Source organism: Haemorhous mexicanus, chromosome 1, assembly GCF_027477595.1.
Source record: "Haemorhous mexicanus isolate bHaeMex1 chromosome 1, bHaeMex1.pri, whole genome shotgun sequence".
Lineage (NCBI taxonomy): Eukaryota > Metazoa > Chordata > Aves > Passeriformes > Fringillidae > Haemorhous > Haemorhous mexicanus.
Window position 1 is genome coordinate 56836667 of NC_082341.1, and position 23398 is coordinate 56860064.

At 37.9% G+C, this 23398-nt stretch overlaps 1 protein-coding gene across 4 annotated transcripts in view; it reads right to left on the bottom strand.

Moving 5' to 3' along the window:
- TPK1 (thiamin pyrophosphokinase 1) overlaps positions 1 to 23398 on the bottom strand; it is a 305759-nt gene that overhangs the window by 243311 nt on the left and 39050 nt on the right. For 2 of the 4 annotated variants that reach the window (XM_059850110.1, XM_059850137.1), the window contains exons 1-2: positions 9336 to 9396; positions 5026 to 5100 (exon numbers count right to left, since the gene is read on the bottom strand). The exons of 1 other annotated variant lie outside the window; for it this stretch is intronic. In XM_059850110.1, coding sequence (XP_059706093.1) covers positions 5026 to 5100; positions 9336 to 9381 — 121 coding nt within the window. In that variant the 5' untranslated portion in view covers positions 9382 to 9396. Of the gene's footprint in view, positions 1 to 5025; positions 5101 to 9335; positions 9397 to 23398 lie in introns of those variants that run through there. One more of the 4 variants, XM_059850119.1, reaches the window with a different exon arrangement.

Sequence of the window (23398 nt, forward strand, 5' to 3'; positions counted from 1 at the left end):
TCCAGTACAAATTTGAGATATATTACAAGTAAGTTCAGCTAGAAATGAAAATAAAAGGTTAGAAAAAAGCTCACCATATGCCAACAAGGCAAGCTCGTTGGATGACAAGTGAAAGGGCAAGTGAATGGCTGCACACACTCATAATTCTAGAAGAGTAGGTGAGTTCAACCCCTAAAGACTAAAGGAAAAGGTATTAGTCATTGAGAAGAAAAAATTGCACCAGGGAAAGTCAAGTTATTTCTCCTCCTCTTATGAAACTACAATATCTTTACTTCTGCTCTGAGACATTAAAACTGTTCCAACTGATCTGTTACCTGCCCCTCTGTACATCTGAACTGATACCTGAACTTTGTATTGCTACTTGTATCTTATTGCCCTCTTAAACCTCAACTGAAGGCATTCAAAATATCAATCACCAATTACATTGCAGACAAAAGTATATGGAAAATAAAATGTATGGGAACATGTGGCATTCAGACAGATGACTTAGAAATCATTTATACATATCAGCACCTTCTCTGATCTGATTGTTTGGTAAGGAGAGATATTTGGTAATGCACAGTCACCTCTAGGCGCTAACCAACCATTCATTATTGGTATTTTCACCCAAGAGTAGGCTGGGCTTGACAGAAAGGTTGCCTGACATTCAAGAGAAGATTTAGCATGCAACATCTGCTTTGATTGAGAAGTTGCAATACGGGTATTGATAGACAAAACTCAGTTTATGGATAAGCCATCACAACATAAACAGTCTAAGAAAATACCATTTGAAGACAACAGAGTTTGCATTTGACTTACTACACTGCTGCCGTAGAAGAATGCTTTCTGTTGTCTCAGTATATAGACCTCACACACAATATAGAGCTGGAGCCCCCAGGGTGAGCAACATTGCTCTTTCTGGAGCTCCTCCATTTTCATGACCTACAAGGTGTCATAAAATGCCCATATACTGTGCATATGAAGTGGCTGGTCATGTTGTCTATCATATATCATTTTAGATAGAGCAGCATAAGAAGATGGAGCTAGACACCAAGTTCCTTCACTGGAAAGAATTGTCTATGGAAGAGACTGTTTAGGGATGTGCACCTGAAGGACATTTTTGCAGTCTATTTTCATAGATGTCTCCTCTCTATCAACTTGTCCAACATTAAATACATTTCCCACAAATCAGGATTCAGTCAGCCCGTTCCAAAGGGATGTTGGTAGCTTATTCTAATACATTAGCCAAGGACATTTGGTAGAATGACTGGCTAATATTTGAAGTTGTTCAACATGTTTTGTTTGATTGAAAGCTTTCAAGGTAAGTGTTTGTTTGTAGAAAGAAATCACAATCCTTTTGAGGAAGGCACAGCAGCCAACGTATCACAACCATTGTGAGAACTAAAAAACACACATGGACACATTTTCCTACTATAAAGCCCAACGTCATTCGGTTGCTATAGAATGTTGTCATTTCATTCTGACTTTTTAAATAATAATTTTATTTTCAAGAGCATAACTCCTTGTTCTTACAGCTGTCATTGTCAACATTTAAGAGTAGAAAGAACTCTGCAATGTACAGCCATTTAACATCCTATCATAAAGCAGAGACATAAGAAAATTCTGCATCATTTGAGTAGCTTGTAGGGGTAATGTTTTCAGAAACAAGAAACAATTTTCAGACCCTGAACTTAAGACAAATTTCACTGAGGTGATTTCTCAGCACTTCAATAATTCTGCCTCTTCCCTAGGGAAACATCAAAAAATCAGAGCACTCAGCACTAGACATGGCTGTAATTCTTGGCATAAGTAAGTCATTGCATTTCTGATTAAAGAGATTTTTAAAAGCAGAATCAAAGTCTCAGGAACTTTCATTTACTCCCCAGAAAGCCCATTCTGTGCTTCTGTAAAACCTGGGCTTCTGTACTTTTCAAACTTAACATAAAGACAGCTTCAGACTTTCAACTCACAGTCAGTTCTGTGAAAGATATATTTACATTTGAAATCACTTGAGAAGTAGCCCCAGAGACTAATTCAAACTGGATTTTTTCACAACCATTTTTTTTTTTTATTAAATAGGATTCAAACCAGGAGCTAGAAACTTTGCATAAGCAGGGATTTAGGATGCATGACAGTGTTGTTAAGGTAAGGCCTAGTGGATCCAGTCTTCCTTATAGAAAACTCACAGATGGAAAAATGTGCAGCTCTGAGAAAAAGGGTCCTGACTCTTTGACATATTTTCCACATTACCTCTTATTGCCCTTTACTGATCTATTCTCTTTAATTTCTCTTGCCATTTGGTTTTTTCCTTTCTCTCTATATGCAGCCCAATAAATCCTTCAGGGAACAACCAGTGTTGTCTGTCATATTAGTCTTCATCCTGCTTTTGCAAACTGTCCCTTCTCCAGCATTTCATCCATTCTGCTTTTAGGACAGCACTAATACTGCATGACTGTACCAAATACCAAACAAATGAACATATTCTAGACTGATTCATTACAGTAATGATATGTAATAGACTAAAATCATATAGTCCTTGGCTTGTACTCCTTCACTATTGTCACTTATCTAGCTTGTATGGCAAGAATGGTAAAAGAGGTCTCTTGGAAGTGATGAAATATGATTTCAGTGTCCTTCACAAAGCACAAAGAAGGAAGTTCATGCAAACTTGTACTGACTGAAATAGTTCTTTAGAAAGTATGTCAGTAAAAATAGATTTCATAAATGTGTGTAATAAGACAAAGGTTAATTAGCTGTAACCACTTTTTCTCAAGGTCAAGAGGAGTTACACCTGGGATGATTTTAGCCTAGAATAGCCACTTATTGATGTGATTTTTTATTAACTTAGGACATCTCACATCACACCACTTTTTACTTGACACTAAAGTGGCAAGACTAACAAAAAAAGTTATTTTGATAGGTGTCGTCGGGTAACTTGATGATGCTTGTATCATTTGCTTTCCTCCCAAATTTGCCCCAAACCAGGACAATAGGACTGAAACTACTTGAAAAAAATACATCTCAGCATTCTGCACTGAGTAGAACAAGTCAAGATGCCTGTAACTCAGAGAAGTGGGACAATATTTTATCTTACTTTTCCTTTGCATTTTTCTCTCCCTTTCTCCCTGAGTTTGTGTAGCTTGCCATATTCTGTGGATTAACAGCCCCATTATTTCCTTCTCATCTCTCCTTTATGATATCTCAAGCATATACACCTGGTCATCAAGCATTGTTTCTAAGGATGATTCCTTCAGAACTTTACGTATCAAACCCCTAAGTTCCCCTAGTCCTGCAACAGTCCCAGTGCTAATGCTCCTCCAGAAGCAGGATCCAGAAAACTGCTGACACCTAAAGTAGTCCACTAGCACTGTAAGCCAGGCATTACCAAAACTTTGTCCTGGATTCACTAAGGTTTGCTGCAGCTGAGATGCTTTGAAGAAAAACATTTCATGTTTACCATCTAACCACCTCCATCTGTCATTTTACTTCAAAAAATATCCACCTATTTCTTAAAGTAATCTACCAGCAAAAGTCTTAATAGCTTAGTTAGGACTTCTGCTCCTCTCACAAATTCTTTGGAAAACTGTTTACAGCACTAGTGATCACTTTCAAAACAGTTATGCTGAGAGAACAGGGACCCATTGAGGTAGTTTTGAATTAGACAGTGTTTGGCCCACTTGATTTTATTCAGCTTCTTGTTTCAACCCTTTACAGAAGCACTACAATTTAAAGGCTCATTAGTGTTACAGTAAGAACACTACGGCCCATGGTTTGATCAAATGAGGAAGATTTAAAATTATAAAGGACAGATAAAACAAAAGTCTGATCAACAAAATACAGCACAAAAGCAACACATGCAAGGTACTACAAGACACTAAATACTGCCATTCAGAAACTGTATGTGTCTGGTTAACTCTCTTTTTTTTAACCCCAATCCTGAAAACAGGAAAGGTGGGACAAAGAAATAAGATCAAATGCTTCACCTTGTTTCCTTGTCTCTTCAATATAAAGCAGGTGTTTCAGTGTCTCTTTTTAAATTAAAAAATATGTAGAATCGCATCTCTAAAATAACTGGACAGCCCTTCCACGGAACACTTGTAACTTTCTTGCTGATTATGCAAATCAAAGTGAGTCTGTTTGGGGTACAGCACTTGTTCAGATGCTTTGAATCATCTTGTACAACTATCTTCCTTTTTTTATCACTCCTCTGGCTATATGGGTACCTAATTTGGGTTTATTGGAATTAAGTGCTATGAGTATATCCTGCTCACCTCATCCATTATTTCAATTCCTTTTAACTGTACAGCTACCCCCTGCCAGCCCTTATGCCTATGGTGCAACCAGATAGCTCTATCTGCTCCAGTCAGTTAAGAGGAATCTCTCTGCAAGGTTCCCATCCTGGGAATAAGTTAGATACAGCTCCTGTGGCTTTTCAGAAAGCTTCTGAAGGACTACAATCCTGCATGGAGGAATTAATAGCTCCAAGCTTGTAGAGATTTACATATCTCCACAAAATGTCAGCAAATCTGAAGCTATCATACCAGAGATGATGATTAGAACTGTGCATATTTAACAAAGGAGTAGTGAAATGTGATTTGCATATTCCTGACAAGCACGCAAATTCCCCACCGCTTTCACAACTTGGTATCTACACGGTTCATTTTATTTTGATTAAATTTAACACTTTTCACTGATGACCTTTAAAGAAATGCTCACTTCCAGACTCTTAAATGCACCATTGATCTGCTACACTTTGTCAGCAAAACAATGATTGTTCCTGAGAAGCCTCTGAAAAGCTGCAGTCTTACACAGATCAGTGCACAAAGTTCCCTCTGACGTGTGCAATGCAGGGATGCAGAATTTGCATAATCAGCTCATTTGCTGCATTCAGCAACAAGGGACATACTCTGCCAGCTCACACCCTCACCAGAAGGTTGCTCTAGTAAAGAGGAAATCACCACACTGCAATTCAACAGACATGAAGTACATTAGCTGGGTAACAGCTAAAAAAACAACCAAATGAAGATGCATGTAAGTTATTATTACCTCTGCTCCACAGACAATGGAAATGACCTTTGTTGAAAGGCTGGTTCAGAATCAGAAGGCAAAACTTCAGGTTCCCTGTAAGATAAATGTTGGCTCTCATTAGCAAGAATATTGATTTTTTTTTAAATTTTATTTTTGCCAGATGCATTTTAGTCCAACCATCAGAGTAACTCCACTAATAGCCTTGCTTCTCAGGTTTTACCTCTGTCAGAGTGAAAAACTGTCAGAACTTCATAAGATACCTTTTACTTGGTAGGGTTTTGCTACATGTTTAATTTATAAGTGACTTTCACTTACTGAAGGCCATCCTCAACAGGACCACATCTATACAGCTCTCTCATTTAATCTCCCACTTGCTACTGCTGCCTGGATGCAGCAATTACTGATATGAGCTTACCCTGGTCTCTGTTAATGGGGAAGGCAGGAGGAGACTCCATATAAGATGTCTCTAACCTATACCAAATATTCCACCCTCCTGGAGGATGCAGAACTCTCGCTGCCATCAGTGGCTTCTGTGCCTGTGTTTCCATATCATGTATAGGCTCTAATTGTAGCAGATACTCTACAAATAAAGAATGAAAGGCTATGACCCAGGAGCTTAAAATCAAAAGCTAGTAAAAGCAAAAGTGTACTTTAGCCTGTGTTATCTAGGTGATACTGCAGACTAAAAATCTCAGTGGATTTACCAGCCCAACTTGATTGAGCTCATAAAGCCTCCTGTCCCTGCAAAAGGTGCATGCTGAAGGTCGATAATAAACCTACAGTTAGAAAAGCCTTAAAAGAAAGAAAGGATGTATGATATGACACACTTTGAATTCAAAGAGTAAATACGTAAATCTTTGACGGCTGCCTGCAGTGGGATTTGCATTATTTCACTTCCTAATTATCTTGCCAATCATACAGGAATACAAGTTTCCCCTGGAGCTTGATATCCTTAGGCAATCAAGTTAATGAATAATATTTGGTCATGAGAAGCCACTGTAATTGAAAAAAGAAAATCTCTATCACTAGAAAGTCTTTTGAGAAGATCCAGCATAGCAGGAGGCAGAAAGCTACAGTAGAAGCCTGTGGCTTGAGCCATATCATGTTATCAAGGAAAATACAGCTGGTCAAACTGCTGAAGTTGAAAGAACATCAAGGGATGGGAGTTGGAAGGGGCAGTCTTTAAAATAATTAATTAAACGTGTGATTAGGAGAACAAAGTGAAGGTTAGCAGACTGGGATATCTCTATTTTGCATCTGAGACCCATTTGAGGCCTCAGCTTTCTAAAACAGAAGCAACAGTATTGTCCTCCTTCATATGTATCAAGAGAAATAGAAATGAAGACCTAGATGATTTTTACTCCAGTGAAAAGTCTACACGATTATCATAGCTATCTTCTGCCTGGTGCTTTCAAATACCTTCCCTCAAGCCTTCTGCTTCCATCTTTGCTGACATTGTCCTCACTTCTATTTAATTAAAGTATATATAGGGGAATAAATTGTCATAGGGAATAAATGGAGAGGTGGAAAGACCAAGTAAACAAAGGAAAGTGAAAAAAAGTTTTTTCTCTGTGCAGTCTGAACAGTCTTGCCTTGTCCTTGAACTTTAAGAGAAAGGTAGAAAACAATACATTCAAACTAAGTGCCAATTTCCAGCTGCCTCACAAAATGGGACCTCAGCAGCAGATCTCCTAATGATTGTTAAGTGAGAAAGGCTGCCAACTCCTTGTATTAAACATAATCATCTAGTGATGCTCTCCATTGAAAAGAGCCAGCAAACATCACAGCTTCTGTTACTGGTATAGTAATACAAAGCAGGCATGGGTGCTGAAGCCTATTCTTGCTGGTGAATCACAAAAGGCATTTCTGTGCCTGTTTTAAACCCTTAAACCATTTCAGCACATGAAAACAGCCATAGATTGCAGCTTTTTTTGCACATCAGAAGTACTCTTGTTATATATATTAGGGTACATTTTTGAAGCCAAGGCCTGGCTGTAGGTGCCTACACAGAGATTTCAGAGGCTGATTTTCAGAGATGACACTTCCAAGAGCTTCCAGTGAGGCCCATAAGAGCTGCTGGGTCTTACGTGTTCAGTTGTTGCAAAGAAGTCAAGAAGTAGATGCCCACAGCACACAGAGTTAGGAGATGGACAGGGTGATGTCTTTAGGGTTGTTATTTGGGTTTTTTAAAGTACAGTTATGGGTTGAAAGAGTAGAGAAATGGAAATTATTGTTTCACCTGCTTTTAGAGAAGTGAACACACCAGTCATTTAATACAATTAAGGCATGATAAAATGCTATGATTAACGCTGCCAAAATGAGCCTAAATGTCAATATTTTAATGGTGCCTGCTGAGTTAATATAAAGCTGCACAAGAGGCTCAGTCCTTGGTAGATGTAAAACAGTAATAAAATTGGGCTGCAATAATTTACAACCATTGTGCTAAAAATTATTAATATATTGGGACATCTGATGGCAAAGACCACGTCAATAGACAGAATATGCAACATTCATCACTCAGAAAAACTGATGAGAGCTCACTATGCCACTGCTCTGAACACTCTACTGGCTATTCATTTGAAAACAAATCTACTTCAAGGCCATTTATCTTTAAAAGCCCTCAGCAAATTAGGACACATCTATCTCCTGGACTGTCTACCCATCTATTTTTCAGAAAGATAATTAGCACCCTGACCCAACTCTTGCTGACATTTTACTCTGTTTGGACTAATGGGAAAGAGGTTTCTGTAAGCAAGAAATCACCAGCAATATCCCCAGATATGAATATCTCCACTAAAGAAACTTTTTTTCTGCTAAAGGCAGAACAAGTTTCTCTCTTGCATACTTTCTTCCATTTTTAGTATAATTTGCTCTTTCATTATGTACTTTTGCAGCTCTTGCAGCCTGAGCAAATTCAACCATCTGCAGCAAAAGGAGAAAATAATAAACTGCTCCCTACAAAACCTGCAGCTTATTCTTGATATTTACATCAACATAGAGAACAAACAGAGTCAAGTCCCATGGACAAAGTCCTCCTGTAGAAGAATTAGTCACACACTAAGGCCTGTGATGTACAGGCCTACAAAAAAGGAGAATGACTAGAGGAAATTTTTACCTGCATTTAAGAAACCAAATTCTCCCCCGTCTTGTTTTTCTATTTGATGCTTATAAACCTTGCAGTCTTCCAGGCATAACTTACTGAGTTAAGAATGAACATGCGCACAACTGTGTGAATGGGCAGTTACATGAAAAAATACAGAATCTTCAAGCAGACTTGGAAAAATCCTAATCTTTGAATAAAGCTGGATCACTTATTCCTGTTGGAAACCTTTCCTAAGTTACAAAGTAGTCCATCAATCAATCAATCAATCCAAGTTTCTACACTGGCATCATCGCCTCATTCTTCCTGAAAATTGTTTTCTTTTTCTTCTTTCCAAAATTATTTAGCTGAACTTTTTGATTAAACTTCTCATGCTTGCTTTGAAAAGGACTTTTATCAAAATGTTGTGACTATCCCTGATAGCTTATGCACTGCCTATGCAGTGACTTTTTACCACATTGTAACTCACTCTGAACAATTACAATATATTTTAGAGCACAGATTTGCTATTCTAAAAGCCTTCTTTGCTTCTCCCTGTCTTATTGTATTTATCTAGCTATTAAATAAATATTTATAATATCATCATGCACTTTTAATTGATTTCCCTTTGCCCCATGCCAGTCTTCAAGACAAAGCATAGGTAAATGCACATATATTTTTAAAAGACAACCTTTGCTCTGGTAGCCAATAAATTAACATATGCCACTTTGCTTCTTTTCAGTGTGAGAATCATATCATTAAAAAGTTTTTCTGCATACTGCAAGGAAGCTGGCATTGAGTTTCCTGAAGTGGGGAAAAAACTTGTAATGCTTTAAACAAGAGGGCCTTTGGGAAAGATCACTGCTATTCCCAGCCTTTCTGACATGATGCGAGTGGTAACACACAATGCGGGGGACGCGCTGTGCTAAGACACAGGCATGCCTCAAGATGCTGACAAAGTATGACTTCAAATTCAGAGCTGCAGCCACACAAAGTGGCTTCCACTAAACAATTGATGTTTTGGGTTTGTTTCTTTGGTATTTGCATTTTACCATTTGCCTGAAGAGGAGCCATTCCCTTCCTTTCCAGCAATCTATCAAACATCAACAAAGAAGCAGGTTCAGTGCAGAGGAAGAAATAGGAAAGAGACAGGTAGTCTAAGGGCAGAGCTGAAAGTTGGAAGATGGTTATAAGTTTCCAGAAAATTTGTGCACTGGCAGAAATATATCTAAAAACCCAAGAGACCAACCTAGATCCGTTGAAAAGACACTGCAGTTATACACATTTCTGGTCATATAGGTGAATGTCCAAACATACAACAGCTTCTGAGAGGAAAAGTTCTGAATGCTCCTACTGAAAATTTCTTCCTGCTAATGTTTCAGCTCTCACATCAGCCTGCAGATACACCATGATATATATAAATATACCATAACAGTGAAAACAAACAAAAAACCCACACAAAAAAAAAAAAAACCCACCAAAAATAGCCAAACAAAAAAACCAATGAAACAAAAACCCCAAAAGCCCCAAAAACAACAAGAAATGAACCAACCCCCCCCCCCCAAAAAAAAAAAAAAAGAAAATGGTTTCCAGCACCATAGCTTACTCAGAAAATTCCTGCCCCTCAGATTAATTTTAAATGAACAGTCACTGCCTACTTAAATGTCAAGTATGTAGGAAGGGACAAGGCTGTTTTTCACAGTTCTGAAACTGATAACACAGGAGAGACACAGTGCTGAGGCAGCTCATGGGGCAGTTGACTGACATTCCCTTAGCTGCATAAGATTTAATTCCAAAATTGTGATTCTAAGAATTCCACATAAGTTAGATTTACTGGGAGCCTATCATATTAAACCCTAGAGAAAGCACTTCATGAAACCAGCAAACATAACAAAACCACAGTGACAATCGATCTGGCTATTGCTACAGATCACCACAGCAAAATTACTGTGGCAACTTGGGGTTTTCAAACTAAAACAAAGGAGTTTGGGGGATCAGCACCAAATCTACACCATTTTTTCTGCCAAGTAAGCACCTGCCTCCAAGTGTTAAGTCAAAACTGATTCATCTTATTGAAATGGACCATTTCATTCAGGGCTTTTTGAAGAGCTACCACCCACTTCCAAAAATACTCAAATGGAACAATTAAAGCACCAGGAATTAAGTAAATTATTGATTAGAAACTAAGGGGGAATGGGTCTGTCAGACTAAGGAGCATTCTCCATTTCCTGAAAGGCTTTCTTTATCATGGTTGTTTGCTTTTTGCTTTTTTAGACATTGAAAAGCCCATCAGTAGTTTCCTACCTGCTACACACATATAATTCTTAATTTGCTTGCTGATATAGCACTTCTTGAAAGTTGGCTTCTGATTCAAAAGACAAGATTCTGATTTTATCAGTTAACATCTTCAGCAGCTCACTATGAGTAGTATGTAGATCTACCTTAGCAAGTAGCATAGCAGAATAAAATCAGTCTGTAAAGCAAAACTGTTGGTGCTGAAGGTATGACATTCACATTACACACATTTTGAGAGAGAGGGAGGCTACTTCAGGTTAAGTTTAGTATGGTTTTGTAGACCCACTAGCAGTAAGAGAGCATCATGTGCACTCCTGCAGCACATTTTTATCCAAAAGGAAATTAGTTTACATATTTCAAAACCACCCTGCAAGGTAAAGCAAACCACAGCAAACAGGCAGGATCATGAGACTTGCTTCAAAATTATATTCTCGATCCACAGTAAAATACTAATGTAAATATGCCAATAGCCACATGGCTTTTGACTTCTGAATTTTTATTTATAATTTATGCCACAAGATCAGTTTAACTTAAATGACACTTTTGTTATTTTATACTCATCAAAATTTGGCTCTAAACTTAGGATTTTTATATTTAAGAGCCAATCTGACACTTTTATCTATCATGTATGGAAGGTGTGAGGGGGACTTAAAAATATAGCATTATAAACTCCTGAAAAAGCACTTAACATCAAACCCTAAGATGCTACTTTCTAAGGTTATCTATCTTTCAGGTTAAAACCTCACTTTGAACAGAACAAATAGTGCACCTTATACAAAACCACTCCTCATTCTGCTCTTCTCTTTCTTGAAACAAGATTTCCCCCAACAGTGCTTCCTTTCATGGGGAAACCCAGTGCTCTGCTGTGATACCAAGAAATATAAAAAAGGATAATTTCAGGATTATTATGCAGACCAAATCAACACTCTGAAATATAAACATTTCACATTTTAAAAGTTTAACAACTTCTGCAGAACTACTACTCTGAAAATGGTAAAACTTCAAGTCAGTAAAATCTACTTCCTCCATCTGTGCTCTTGCTGAAAAGGTAGTTTTTAGCTTTAATTCAGAGAAACAGTTAAGCTTAGACTACTGTATTAATTATAGCCACAGCTTATAAAACATTGTGTAGCTGCTTTTTTCCACACTGAATCCCAAGCCTCCAAACAAGCCATTTAATTTTCCTCATAACAGTCACAACTCCAATAATAAACCTGCACAAATTATGTAAAAGGATCACAGACCTTACAAACATGTTCTCAAACTTCTTGAATGAATAAGTCAAATATGCATACCAAACTGATTTTTGTGCAAAGGCACTGCTATCCCTGTCAATGCATTTTAGTGTTCATTTTTTCATGTAAATTCTATTGATTTTTAAATATTTCGCAGCTCTTAATTCTCCAGGCAAATTCCAGCAAGAAGAGTAGGAAGAAAAGGGGATTTGTGCAAACAAACAGTCTTATTGAAAAGCTGCAATGTGTTACCCTCTGAAGAACACTCTACAAGAATTTCTGTGGATGAATTCAAACCAACTAATTTCTCACAATAAGTTACAAACATGGCCATACACATGGGATAATTTACCCACATCATCAACCACTGTGCCTAGAAGGGTGTCATGCCTTGCAATGAAATTTGTCAATTAATGCTGGTGCTTCTCTGGAGAATGCAAGAGCTGCATTTCTGATTTCAGTGTGTGATGGGATGCTTCTTTTCATCTTAAGTCCTATAGTCTATAGCTGCATTTCTGAGTACCTGGGACTTCTGCTCTTTATGTGTCAAACATCTTATTCTGGTCAAGCAGAATAAGGTCACACAATTCCCAGTAGTGAATCTTCACCTTTAGATAACTCGTCCAGCATCACAAAGAAACTTCATGACAGTATTCAGCTCTCTAGGGCAACACAGAGCTCAACTGAATCATGAAAACTGACTACTTAAATAGAAATCCTAACCACACTTACTATTATGTACATGGAAATGATGCTTGTGTCCCATTGCCAACTCTCATTTGAAAATAAACACAGTGGAGTAACCAGTCACTTTGGGGGAGGGCAGCAGTGTACACAAACCCTAAAACAGGTTTTTCAAGGCACACACTGGCAGATGCACCATTTGCCACTGCAAAGTGTTTGGTTTGATTTACCTCACATCCTTGTGCTTGTCTCGAGGGATTTGGCCAGACCATACCCATCATTCTACACCTTGTGCAATCTGGACTTTCATTTCCAGTCAAGCACAGCAAAGGTCAGAATTAACTGGAAGCAGCAGTGGTTGGGTTAGCTGAGATATTATTGCCTGTTCACTTATACTCTTCCATTTTTCAAGATTGGACTCAAATTATCCAACAATCCAAAAAAGAGAGATTTCTGATATAGGCACAGACAAGTAGAGGTTTACAATATTATTCAGATATGTTTTATCCTGTGGCATGGAAAAAATAGCCAAGTGATGCTGAGGTGATGAATAGGAAGTAAAATAGCAGGAGGAAAGACAATTTTGTCCAGAATGGGAAAACTAGGTTGCGGAATCAGACACAAATTTCAGACTTGGGGTAAACATTTAAAATGCATTAATTTCACTGCAACTACATTATAAAAAACACTAAATGCTTTACTTTGTTATTCACAGGCAAGTCATCATCTGGAACAGTACCCATTTGACACATTTTAAGTTTGCCAGTTGGAAGACCTTAAGAGACAAGAATTAGACAAACAGCCTTGCTATAAAAATATTGATAGTCTTATGGTAAAATTGACTTTAGTGTTTAAAACTTCTAGGCACAGACCATTATGTTGGAGCTTAAATCTGCATCAAAGTGAAAATGAAAGCAAATATTGAGAAAATATAAAGAACTATTACTATTCAAGGAAGTTCCAACCTTAACTGAAAACCAAAGATAGGTGCTCGCTTTCTCACTCTGTAATAGCCAGGTCTAACGTAATGTCCTCCATGCATTTTAGAAACACAGCATCAATGCTGTCTGAATACATCACACTAACAATACTTGTTATCTGGGACGTCTCTTTTTCCAAGGAGACAACCAGGCATCCAAGCTCCCCTAGCAGTCGATACCATCAGCTCAATCTGCATGCAGCAAGGGCAAGGTGACTTCAAGGAATCACAAGGCAGAGCAGGCAGGTGTCAGTAGTCTCTCTGGGCAAATAGGTAGAGAGCACAACCCCTTCAGCAAACATTCAGCTCAGCAAACAGTACAGTGCCATTTCTATGGTCAACAGATATCGTTAGGTATTTTCTACAGGATTAACAAAATGTAATATGCATTTAATGATTCATTTATTGGAGTACTGACCAAAGAGTAAGAACCATAGGAACACAAAAGTGCATAACTGCACAGCATTTAGAACCCCTGCTTGCTGCTACCAAGCACTCCACTGAGCCTTCAGCTCCTGGCACTAACATCTCCTATGCACATAAAAGTCTGAATTCTATTTGCACCAAGATGCACTTTAAGAGGCTGACAGAACCTGATGCCTCTTTTGATGTCAAAACTCCACTCCTATCCATCAACAAGACATTTCTCTACTGATCTCACTGGAAGCACATGTTTCAAGTGGCTGTTTTTGGAGCATACCTATTAGATTCTGCTTCACAATGTCAGCTATCTCGTTTTTAAAAACTGGGAAGGAGATATACCTTTTATCAGCATGGATAAAGTTAGTGAGTGCCTTCAGGAGACTGATGACCCATATTCAGGTTCACTCTCTCTCAAGAAGGAATTCACATCCAAATTCAGTCAAGACAGCACTCTCCTTCCCAGACACGACATTATTCTTGGGGAAAAAGATTCTTCCCTCCCTACTACAAAATTAAAACTATTGATGGGACTATTTTCATAAAACAGTTAAACATGAGTAGCCTGTGGAAGTCTGATTCTGAAGTCCACTGACCTAAACAAAGTTTGTTCTCCAGTTTATTCAAACCTCTCTTTTCCACTTTGAATATATCCTTCAATTACTTCACCATGGTATGACAGGATTATATCCACTGCCTCCTTCCTAATGCGTGACATGCTGTTGGAGAACAGTTTAACCTCTGGTTTTGCAGGATAATTTTCAGGCAAGAAGAGTGGTTTTCTAACTATCTTCAGAAGACTTGGCACTAGCAGTCATAAAAGGAGGGAATAGCTTTCTGCAACACAGCATAAAATGTCCAAATCCAACAGAGCAGGATTTTAGATGCTTCAGTCTTCCCACTTCTCATGGTATTCCCACTGCCAAACTCAGCTTGATTCCTCCTTAGTACATGTACACTGATGGATTGTACTCTTTGTACACAATTTCTCCCTCTTCCCTGTATATATGGTCCCACTACCATGCTGAGGACAAGTACACCATCATTAAAAGTCCAGCGTGCATCCACTGAATAGCCCAGGGGCTAAACTCCAGTATAATGTTGTGAAGGCACACAGCAAGGTCCCATCTTCAGAAAGGAGAAAACAGGCATTATGTGACTGTAGGAAGATCACACTCCTATGCAGCAAATGAGTCAATACAGAAAAACTAAAGCTCCTTTCCACTTCTCAGCTTTATCTGATAAGACACATTACAAATCACAAATGGCTTCTGGCCAAACTCCAGTGTGGACAATTACAGGCTTCCCTTTCCCTACTTCTGTTCAGCCATCCAAATGAAATACACTATCTTTCACTGTCCTGGACTCATGTGTACTAATTAAGCACTTATTTAAAAGCACAAAGCATTCAATCAGGCTACAATGTACTTTAGAGATGGTTGGATTTCATACTTAGTAAGTTCACCAAGTTTAAAAAAGTTGAGCAAATTGTGACCCATGTAACATTAATTATTTACTCCTCAGATATAATGGATGAGACTGATGAGTTAACTCCCAGAGACTCCCAGGATTTTACCGCATATGCTTTCATGAAAATCCATGCTGAGACAGCTGGTTCTGCAACACCCCAAACCCCTTTGGGGTGCATGTCAGAAAGGACATTTGTGCCCATACCACCTTTTCAGTCTTGCTGTTTTCCCAAAGCAGATTATTCTGGACTTTGAAGGGAGTGGATCTGATATGAGGTTCAGAGCGCCATCCAGAAGGTTCAGAAAGGCAAAGAGGCTTTCCAGGTGGTTGTAACAACAGCCCACACTAGCAGTGGTGGCACTGGGAGGGTGTTTGGGCCTCTGGAGTAAGATTCTGGCAAAGAACGATGAGGAGGGGAATGTTTTCTTATATTACAAAAAGAGTTTTTAGCAGATATAGGAAAGAAAGACAATAACTAATTTCCCAATCTTCAAAAACATTTCACTCCTAAAATTATGTTTTCTGATTTCATGAGCTTCATTTTATTATTTCTAGAGTTAATTTTTTTTACCTTATAAAGGCAGCTCAGTTTTGCTGCCTGTTTTAGGACATTCTATAACTTCACATCCACCACTGGCTTCTTTTTTTAACAAAACATTTTTAAGACCTACCTGTATATATTTTATAAATAGATAAATCTACACTTGGAGAAAACAAGGTAAAATAAACAAAAAGAAAGACAAAAAAACACAAAGGTGATGTAAATTGCATTACATTATCAGTCAGCTAAGGAATTTTTATATAATCTGGATGAAGTGTCTCTTCACATTTTATTCTGTAATATGTCATTGTGCTGCATCTGGCAGAAAAATAAGGCCTAAAATCAAAGTTCTGTGGACTGAATAGCTAAAATAAGCTTACTTAAATCAGGAACTAACACCTGTCTCTTTGAATAAAACTAGGGGGTAATAAAGAAATAAAGAGAGAACACTATCAGAATATTGATGCTTCTTCCACTGGTAAATATAATTACCTAATGTTGAAAATTTTGTCATGAGAACTGTTTACCATTCATGTAACTTTTAAACAAGATTGAAAAAGCTGTTTGCAAGTAAATGGTGTGACAGCATTACTGGGATCACTGTAGTCTGACAGAACAGGACACCATATCCAGCAAAGATCAGCTCACAAAAAAGTAGGTCATGCCTGTAGTAGATTACTCACTCAAGCAGACCCTCCAAATCATTAGGACAAACTGTTCCCATAAGATACCTGTCACACTAATAAAGTTTGGTAGGTTTAGTCACTACACAAAGCCTATGATAACTGCTTTTATTGTAAGTCACTTGTGCTAGTTTACAGTCCCTTGTTTTGACATGCTGCACATGATATATAATTAAAGAGAACTGTTACTTTTCTTCCTTTTCTAAAAATACAGTAAAGCCTGTAAACAAACACAAGCTCTGGGACCATTAAGAGAGGCTCTTGTTTGCAGACTGTCTTTTCAACCAACTACTTCAATTTCAATGCTAAAACTGTCAAGCTTAATTAAGAGTTATGGGGCATAACCATTTCAAAACCATAAATCTATACAGAAGAAAAGTATAATGACTGCCTTAGTGAACATCTCTTTTTAAATAAGCAGTATCTCTTATCAAGACCTAATTTAAGTTCCTTATACCCAACACTGTATTGTAAATAACTTTATTACCTCTCCTGAAGTGAATATAAAGACTACCATAAAGTATTTTCATCCTGATGTCTTTTGGTTTATTTGACTATTTAAAGTGGACCTCAAAGCATATTCTAGTGCTTATACCGAAACTCCATCCAAATCCACCAGAGCTCTTTGTGATCCTCCAACATGTTTGCAAAGAACTGCTTTTCTCTCCAGCTTCTTTCACTATCTTCTTTTCGAAAGTCTCTTTGACTTTTGAGTGTGCACAGCTGTTCACACATCCTCACAGCTTCAGGCAGAAAGATACAGAGAAAGAGGTATCAAGAGCTCACCATTTAAGCATTCCCCCTTAAAAACATCCTTAGCATTCAGCACACCCAGCCTGAGACACCAGTGACACAGGCCAAAAAAATCCACCAAAACAGCACTGTAGGGCAGGTGTAAGTGTAAATCTCAAAGCTACATCATCCATTCCAGAAGAACCACACATTTATTTCCATTTTGACAGTGGTTTTGGTCTTCTAGCACAACCTCTGCAAAATCAGCGCTCTAGGGAGCACACAACCCAGTCAGAAAACCTAGTGCAACCTGAGTCATATAGGTACTTTCAGCCAGAAATTAAAATTTAACAGACAACTGATTACTGTGCTTCAAAGCCTTGAACCTCACAGCACTGGACAGATTCTAAAATCAATTGAATGTTGCCACTTTCAGTGTGGAAAAAAGTCCCACATACAGTCTTACCATCAGCTTTCACAAAGTTAAGGTGATTTTCTGGACTTTGCAGCAAAGGACTTACGCTTAAAAATACAAAATCTACAGGCTTAAACCTTAAAGGGTGATTGAAACAGTAACCTGTTTATTACTATTTCTTAATCTAAAGACTTTTGTAATATGATTGCATGAGGAAGCTTTGTCCACCTGCTTCATGGACTAATTCAATTTATAGAACTGATGATCATATAATAGTCAAGTGGCACCCCCTTAAAATAAAACTTTTTAAGGAAACTTAAGTTATTTCTATCCTGATGAGCAGTTTTTTATGTGTTAAACAACATTTGGGTCATGCTCCAGAGGAAATAATGGCTTGAATATCTAAAGGCATAATTTAAGCAGAATAAACCTAACTCTTATCAGCTGTAAGAAGACTCATCAGCTGTTTATCAGATCCAGAGAGGAACAGAAAATACACCCAGAAAATAACTGGCATGTTAGTGCATTTGGGGAGAAGATACTTAGAAAAGGAGCTACACTTCTCTCTTCTTCATCACCCTATCCGGAAAATGTAGTTAATAATAATGCTTTGAACTTAAATTTCCATTTGTAGATTTAAAATCACTTTATAAAGGTGCATAAGCATTATTATTCTCATTTCACAGCCGGCCTCACTAAGTACAGAGATTTGCAGCAATTTGTATGAGAAGCAGCATCCCCTAGTGAATAAGTTAAGACTCTGAAATTATGTCCCCAGGGTTTTCTTCTTAGCTAAATTGTTAACTTCAGACTACACCAATATCCACTGTGGCAAAACCAGACAGAGTCCATCTGAAATTGGATGGTTTCTGCATGGAAATACGCACACAAGCCAGGAACGCGAAACCTAGAGAAAAAGAATTTCTGCCTTACATTGATCTAGTCACTTAAAATATACTTTCTGGAACCATGGGGAGATGGTCATCACAGATGCCATCAGAGTGTTCAAACACAAAAAAACCAGAAATTACATCTTTCCAGAAGAAAAAAGGAAATAAGATATATAGCAGTGGACAGCCTGGAATTTAATCAGGAGAACTCCTTAATACCAGTACCAGAATCTTCTCCTCTCTTGTTGACACAAGATACCTCATGCCGACTTCCTGCAATAACATTTCTCTTAATGTTATTCCTCCTCTGGACAACAGCTCCTGCACATGGCAACAACCTTATTGATGTGTTTTAAATTTTGTCATGAAAAGCACTTCTCTGTGGTAAGGAGTTAGGAAAATATTGAGTACATCTTCACTGTTAGTGGAAATAATTTCAGTATATTTCATTCTCAAATATCACTTAGTCACTTAGGTTAAACTTTAACCAACATTTCCAACTTCACATTAGACTAAGGCTATAAACAAGGGAGCAATATATTTTTTCTTTCTAGAATTATGGGAATGATAAAAATCAGGCTAAGAGGCTAACAGGTAAATAGAAACATTTTCAAGACTGCAAGTTTAAAACTACTATCCTTCAAAAAGCTGCCTAATTTCAGAGCAAGGCCAATAAAGTCAAAAGAATCTCATCAAAACTACTCCAGTTTTTTTCCCCAAATATCAGTTGGCCAAGAAAGAACACCAACACAGTTAGGAGATTAAGCCAAAAACATGTTTGCAGGCTTTTAAATTTAAATAAACAGAGGCCTTAAGTATTTGAAAAACTGGTATATCAGAGAAAAATTACAAAAGTCGCCACTGAAATTAATCTGCAATTGCTTGTACATGTGAAACTTGTAAGGACAATCAATTTTGGACACATGGGAGAAAAACATTAACAAAAGTGAGCTGACAAAACAAAAATAAAAATGTCAAATGTTTTTAATGCAATTATAGTTTATGAAGTTTCATACAGAGCATGAGTATAATAAAGTTAGATCAAATTACTTCTCCAAGCATAATATGTTGGACAAAAACCAGTAAATACCAAACTGGGGTTACAGTAATTTACAATTTTGCCACAAATGTTGACACCCCTGCAACATTTTGCAATTCGTAAACAAGTGGTCAAAACAACTATTAAATAATTTAAACTGAATAACAGAATAGCTTTTTTCTATTCTTCTATACTTCTTATAATCACAGAAAAGACTGTTCAAATTAGTCAGAAAAAACCCAGCTGCATCAGTTCTCTCTTCTGTTTCAGTTTTGTGTAAAGGCATAAATCCATGATGGATTCCTGGTAATTTATTCCCAGGGCAATACCTGGTATGCTGTGTTTTTGGAGAGTTGAGCAGCATATTTTTACACATTAACCTCTCTAACATGCCTTGACTAGAACCAGAGTTGGTCAAACTATAACATGTGAATGTGCATCGAAAATGGGTGGCAGGCAGAGCAGAACCTTTGGGCAATGTTTAGAAAACCAAAAGATGTGCAGTTTGACCACCAGTGTCAAGAACTCTTGATCAGTTCTGCAACACAGTGAGTCACAGTGAGTGACTCTTAAAGGAGGCAATCTCAGTAAAGCACTTTCCCTCCCCAGCCAGGGCACTACAAGACCCAGCCCCGCAACCTGGGAATGTGCTCCACACACAGGACTCGTTACACCAGGGAAGATGGTGCAGGGGAGCCTTGAGTTCCACAGAAAAAAATCACCAGAGAAGTAGCAGAAATGGTGATCGGCTGTTTTAGTGTACTTTTGTGTTACTTTTGCTTTAACTCCACTATAACTATACGACAACCAAATCAAGGTTTCCTGTCAGCATGATGTACTGGGAACACACATTTCCTCCAGCTTAACAGCTCTTGGGCTTCTTATGCCACCTCCCACTGCCTCCCTAAAGCCACAACAAAGATCACTATCGACCAATATGACAACACCTAACAAGGGTACAGCTGATAAAGTTTAAGTTTGATCCTGTCTGTAATGCTCATATGCCTCCAGCAGATGATTCAGCTGTCTGATTTTGAAACAGGAGGTAGCATAACAACTAAATGCAGATGAACTGAGGAACACGTATCAAATATAAGTTTTTATTTTAGAAAGCATATTCAAAGAGCACCTCTAAATATGGGTAGAATGAAAGAAAAGAAGCATGAACACTGGTCCCATCAGGACTGGGTTGATTTTCTAGTTTTACATGTGAATATAAATGAATCTTTAATCAGCATTCGCAATTTCTGCACCAGGACAAAGTTAGAGGAAGCAGAAGCTAAAGGAGGAAAATAAAGAAGGCTGAAAGCATAAAAATATTCATGCACATACACACGGGCACACTCCCACACATCCAACAAGCCCTACTTTGCCATATGGGATTACTGCTCTGTATTTAGCTAATGGATTAAGCACCAATAATTTTAAAAAAAGATATGAATATTACTTTTCCAATAAAAATAAGTCAAGGATTTAAAATAGAAAAGCCTTTTTAATGAAAAACAAATGGCATTTAAAACTTAATAGCCTTTAGGTCTGATAAAAAAGTCAAAGCCTTTATTTAAAGAAAAGAAACTTTCTTGAATAATCACAGGCACTGCAATGCACAAAAGGCACCACTTACAATGCAGTGAATGCTACCTGTGGTGGCCTGGCTATGGCAAATGATACGATACTAATGGAAGAAAAAACATATGCCTACAAGAAAGAGGGAAAATTGTTTAAATCAGATGAGAGCCCATTAACTTTTTCTTTGAAGAACACTTTTAAAAAACATTAGCAAGTGTAAATACTCTTAACTCTAGCGATGACAAGTCAAACAGGGACCCTTAACTAAAGGAATAGGGTTACAAAATTTAGGGCAACTTTCCAAGATTAAGCACACACTGAGGTGGCACGTGGCATTTGCTGGTACTGACACTGCTGTCTGGAGCCCCACCAGTGCAATTTGTGGGGACTTAGGATGTTGTCATCTTATTGCAAAAGATCCATTCATTCCTGGTGATTTCTCATGGGCAGCTCCTCACAGCACAACCAAGAAATTCCAACTCTCTTCTCAACCAGCTAACCCACTCTTTTACAGCACTCATCCTTACTAGACACAGCTGTGGCCTGTTAAGGGTAGGCCTGTTCCTAATCTTTGGTAATTAGTACAGCTGCAACTCCTCAGGGGTGAGATTGACTATCTTTATTTTCTTACATTCTATCCCCCCACATTAGGAAGCACTGAGACATACCCAAGCTAGCAGTCATGACTGGTGAAAGAGTCTCATAACCAGATAAATATTTCACTGGCACAATCAGGTATTGTCAAATCTGAATTTAATGGCCACAATCCCCATCCCAGGGACTGCCACAGTGTTCAGATGACTTGCTAAGCTCGAGCCCTTTGGGGAGCGCCTAAACCCACAGGTGTAAAGTCTCTGTTCGTTTTCTAAAGGGCCACAATTTCACCCCATGTGCCAATTAAGAAAGTCTGTGCCACTAACTTGAATTCATCTTCATGCCATTTTCCTGAACCACAGTAAAAGAACAGCATGTTTTGACCATTAGGATAAAAACTAGTGAAAGAAATTCTAGATGTGAAATGTGCCCACAAGTGTTTCACTTTCAAAGACACAAAAACAAGTAAAAGCTTTGGCAAAGCAGCTGTTATGTTGCAGTCCCTCTTCCAGCTTTTCTTCATCCCTGGGATCTGGTGACTTTTAGGTTTATCCTATCCCAAGATTCCCCCCTGCATGCAGTCTTACCACCTTAAGCTTATTGAAATCATCAGTACCAACAAGACCATTCACAGACTACACTTACCTTCAATAGCTGCATTTGAAGGGCTTAAGAACCACTGAAAGCCAGTTTCAGTCTCCCTTAATATTACTATTTTAAAATATGTATTAAATTCTTATGTCTTATATATTCAAAGAGAATGCCTTCCCTTACTTCTTTTTCTGCTATAATGATGATCAGATAAAACCGGTGAGCAACACCACTTTTTTTTTTTTTTTTCATTTTCCAGAGAGAAGATAGTGGTTTAGATGGATGTGCCCTATCAACTGCAGTATGCAATTTAATGAGGAAAGTTTCACACCTGTACTTTTAAAATCAATGAAGTTTCAGTGGTGAAAAAAAAAAAAACAGCAGAGTGCAGATGAAGGTTTACTTCTAACTCTCGATTCCTTAGAAAGCTAAAATCACCACCATATACAACACAATAAAACTACATATGGTGCTTGCCCTGCAAAAATCTTGCTGAGGCTTTTTGGTTTTGGTTTGTTTTGGGTTTGTGTTTTTTTTTTTAAATAAATGTAATACGGTACTTCTCAAAGCATTTTGAAATTCAAATGACAATTCAACGGACTGGTAAGTATACCTCTATAGACACACAATTGAATATTTTCTTCTAATTACCTTATTTCTCTAATGTGGACTGTGGGGAAAAAAAAAATCACATAACTTCAGCATTAAAATAAGAGATTAAAATGCCTCATTTGGCACCAAATGCTATCATCATAAAAGAAATGAGGGAACCTGAAATGTTGAATATCCAGTTCAAATCCAAAAGCTGTGAATTTCAAAATAATTTGGATCTGAACTGAGTAACCATCCAAATATTCTTGAGTGACAGCGCAAAAATTGCTTATAACATGTTCTGACCTCCAAAAATTGAAAAACACTAGCACTCTAGTGGAAACTTGATGCTAGGCAGCTACCTAGAAGAGAGTGTCTACAAGGTCACCAGTGAGCAAGCAGCCAGCCTGCTGCAGGGCTTGCACAATGAATTAGGCTGGATCAGTTAAGTAAATACAAGATAAAAAGTGCTGATTTTCCAGATGAGTAGGGTTAGGGAATTTCTTGGGTATGGCAGCATATCAATTCATCTGCTCTGCATCTTCAAATCAAACCCCACCAAACAAAACCAAAGTCACCCACTA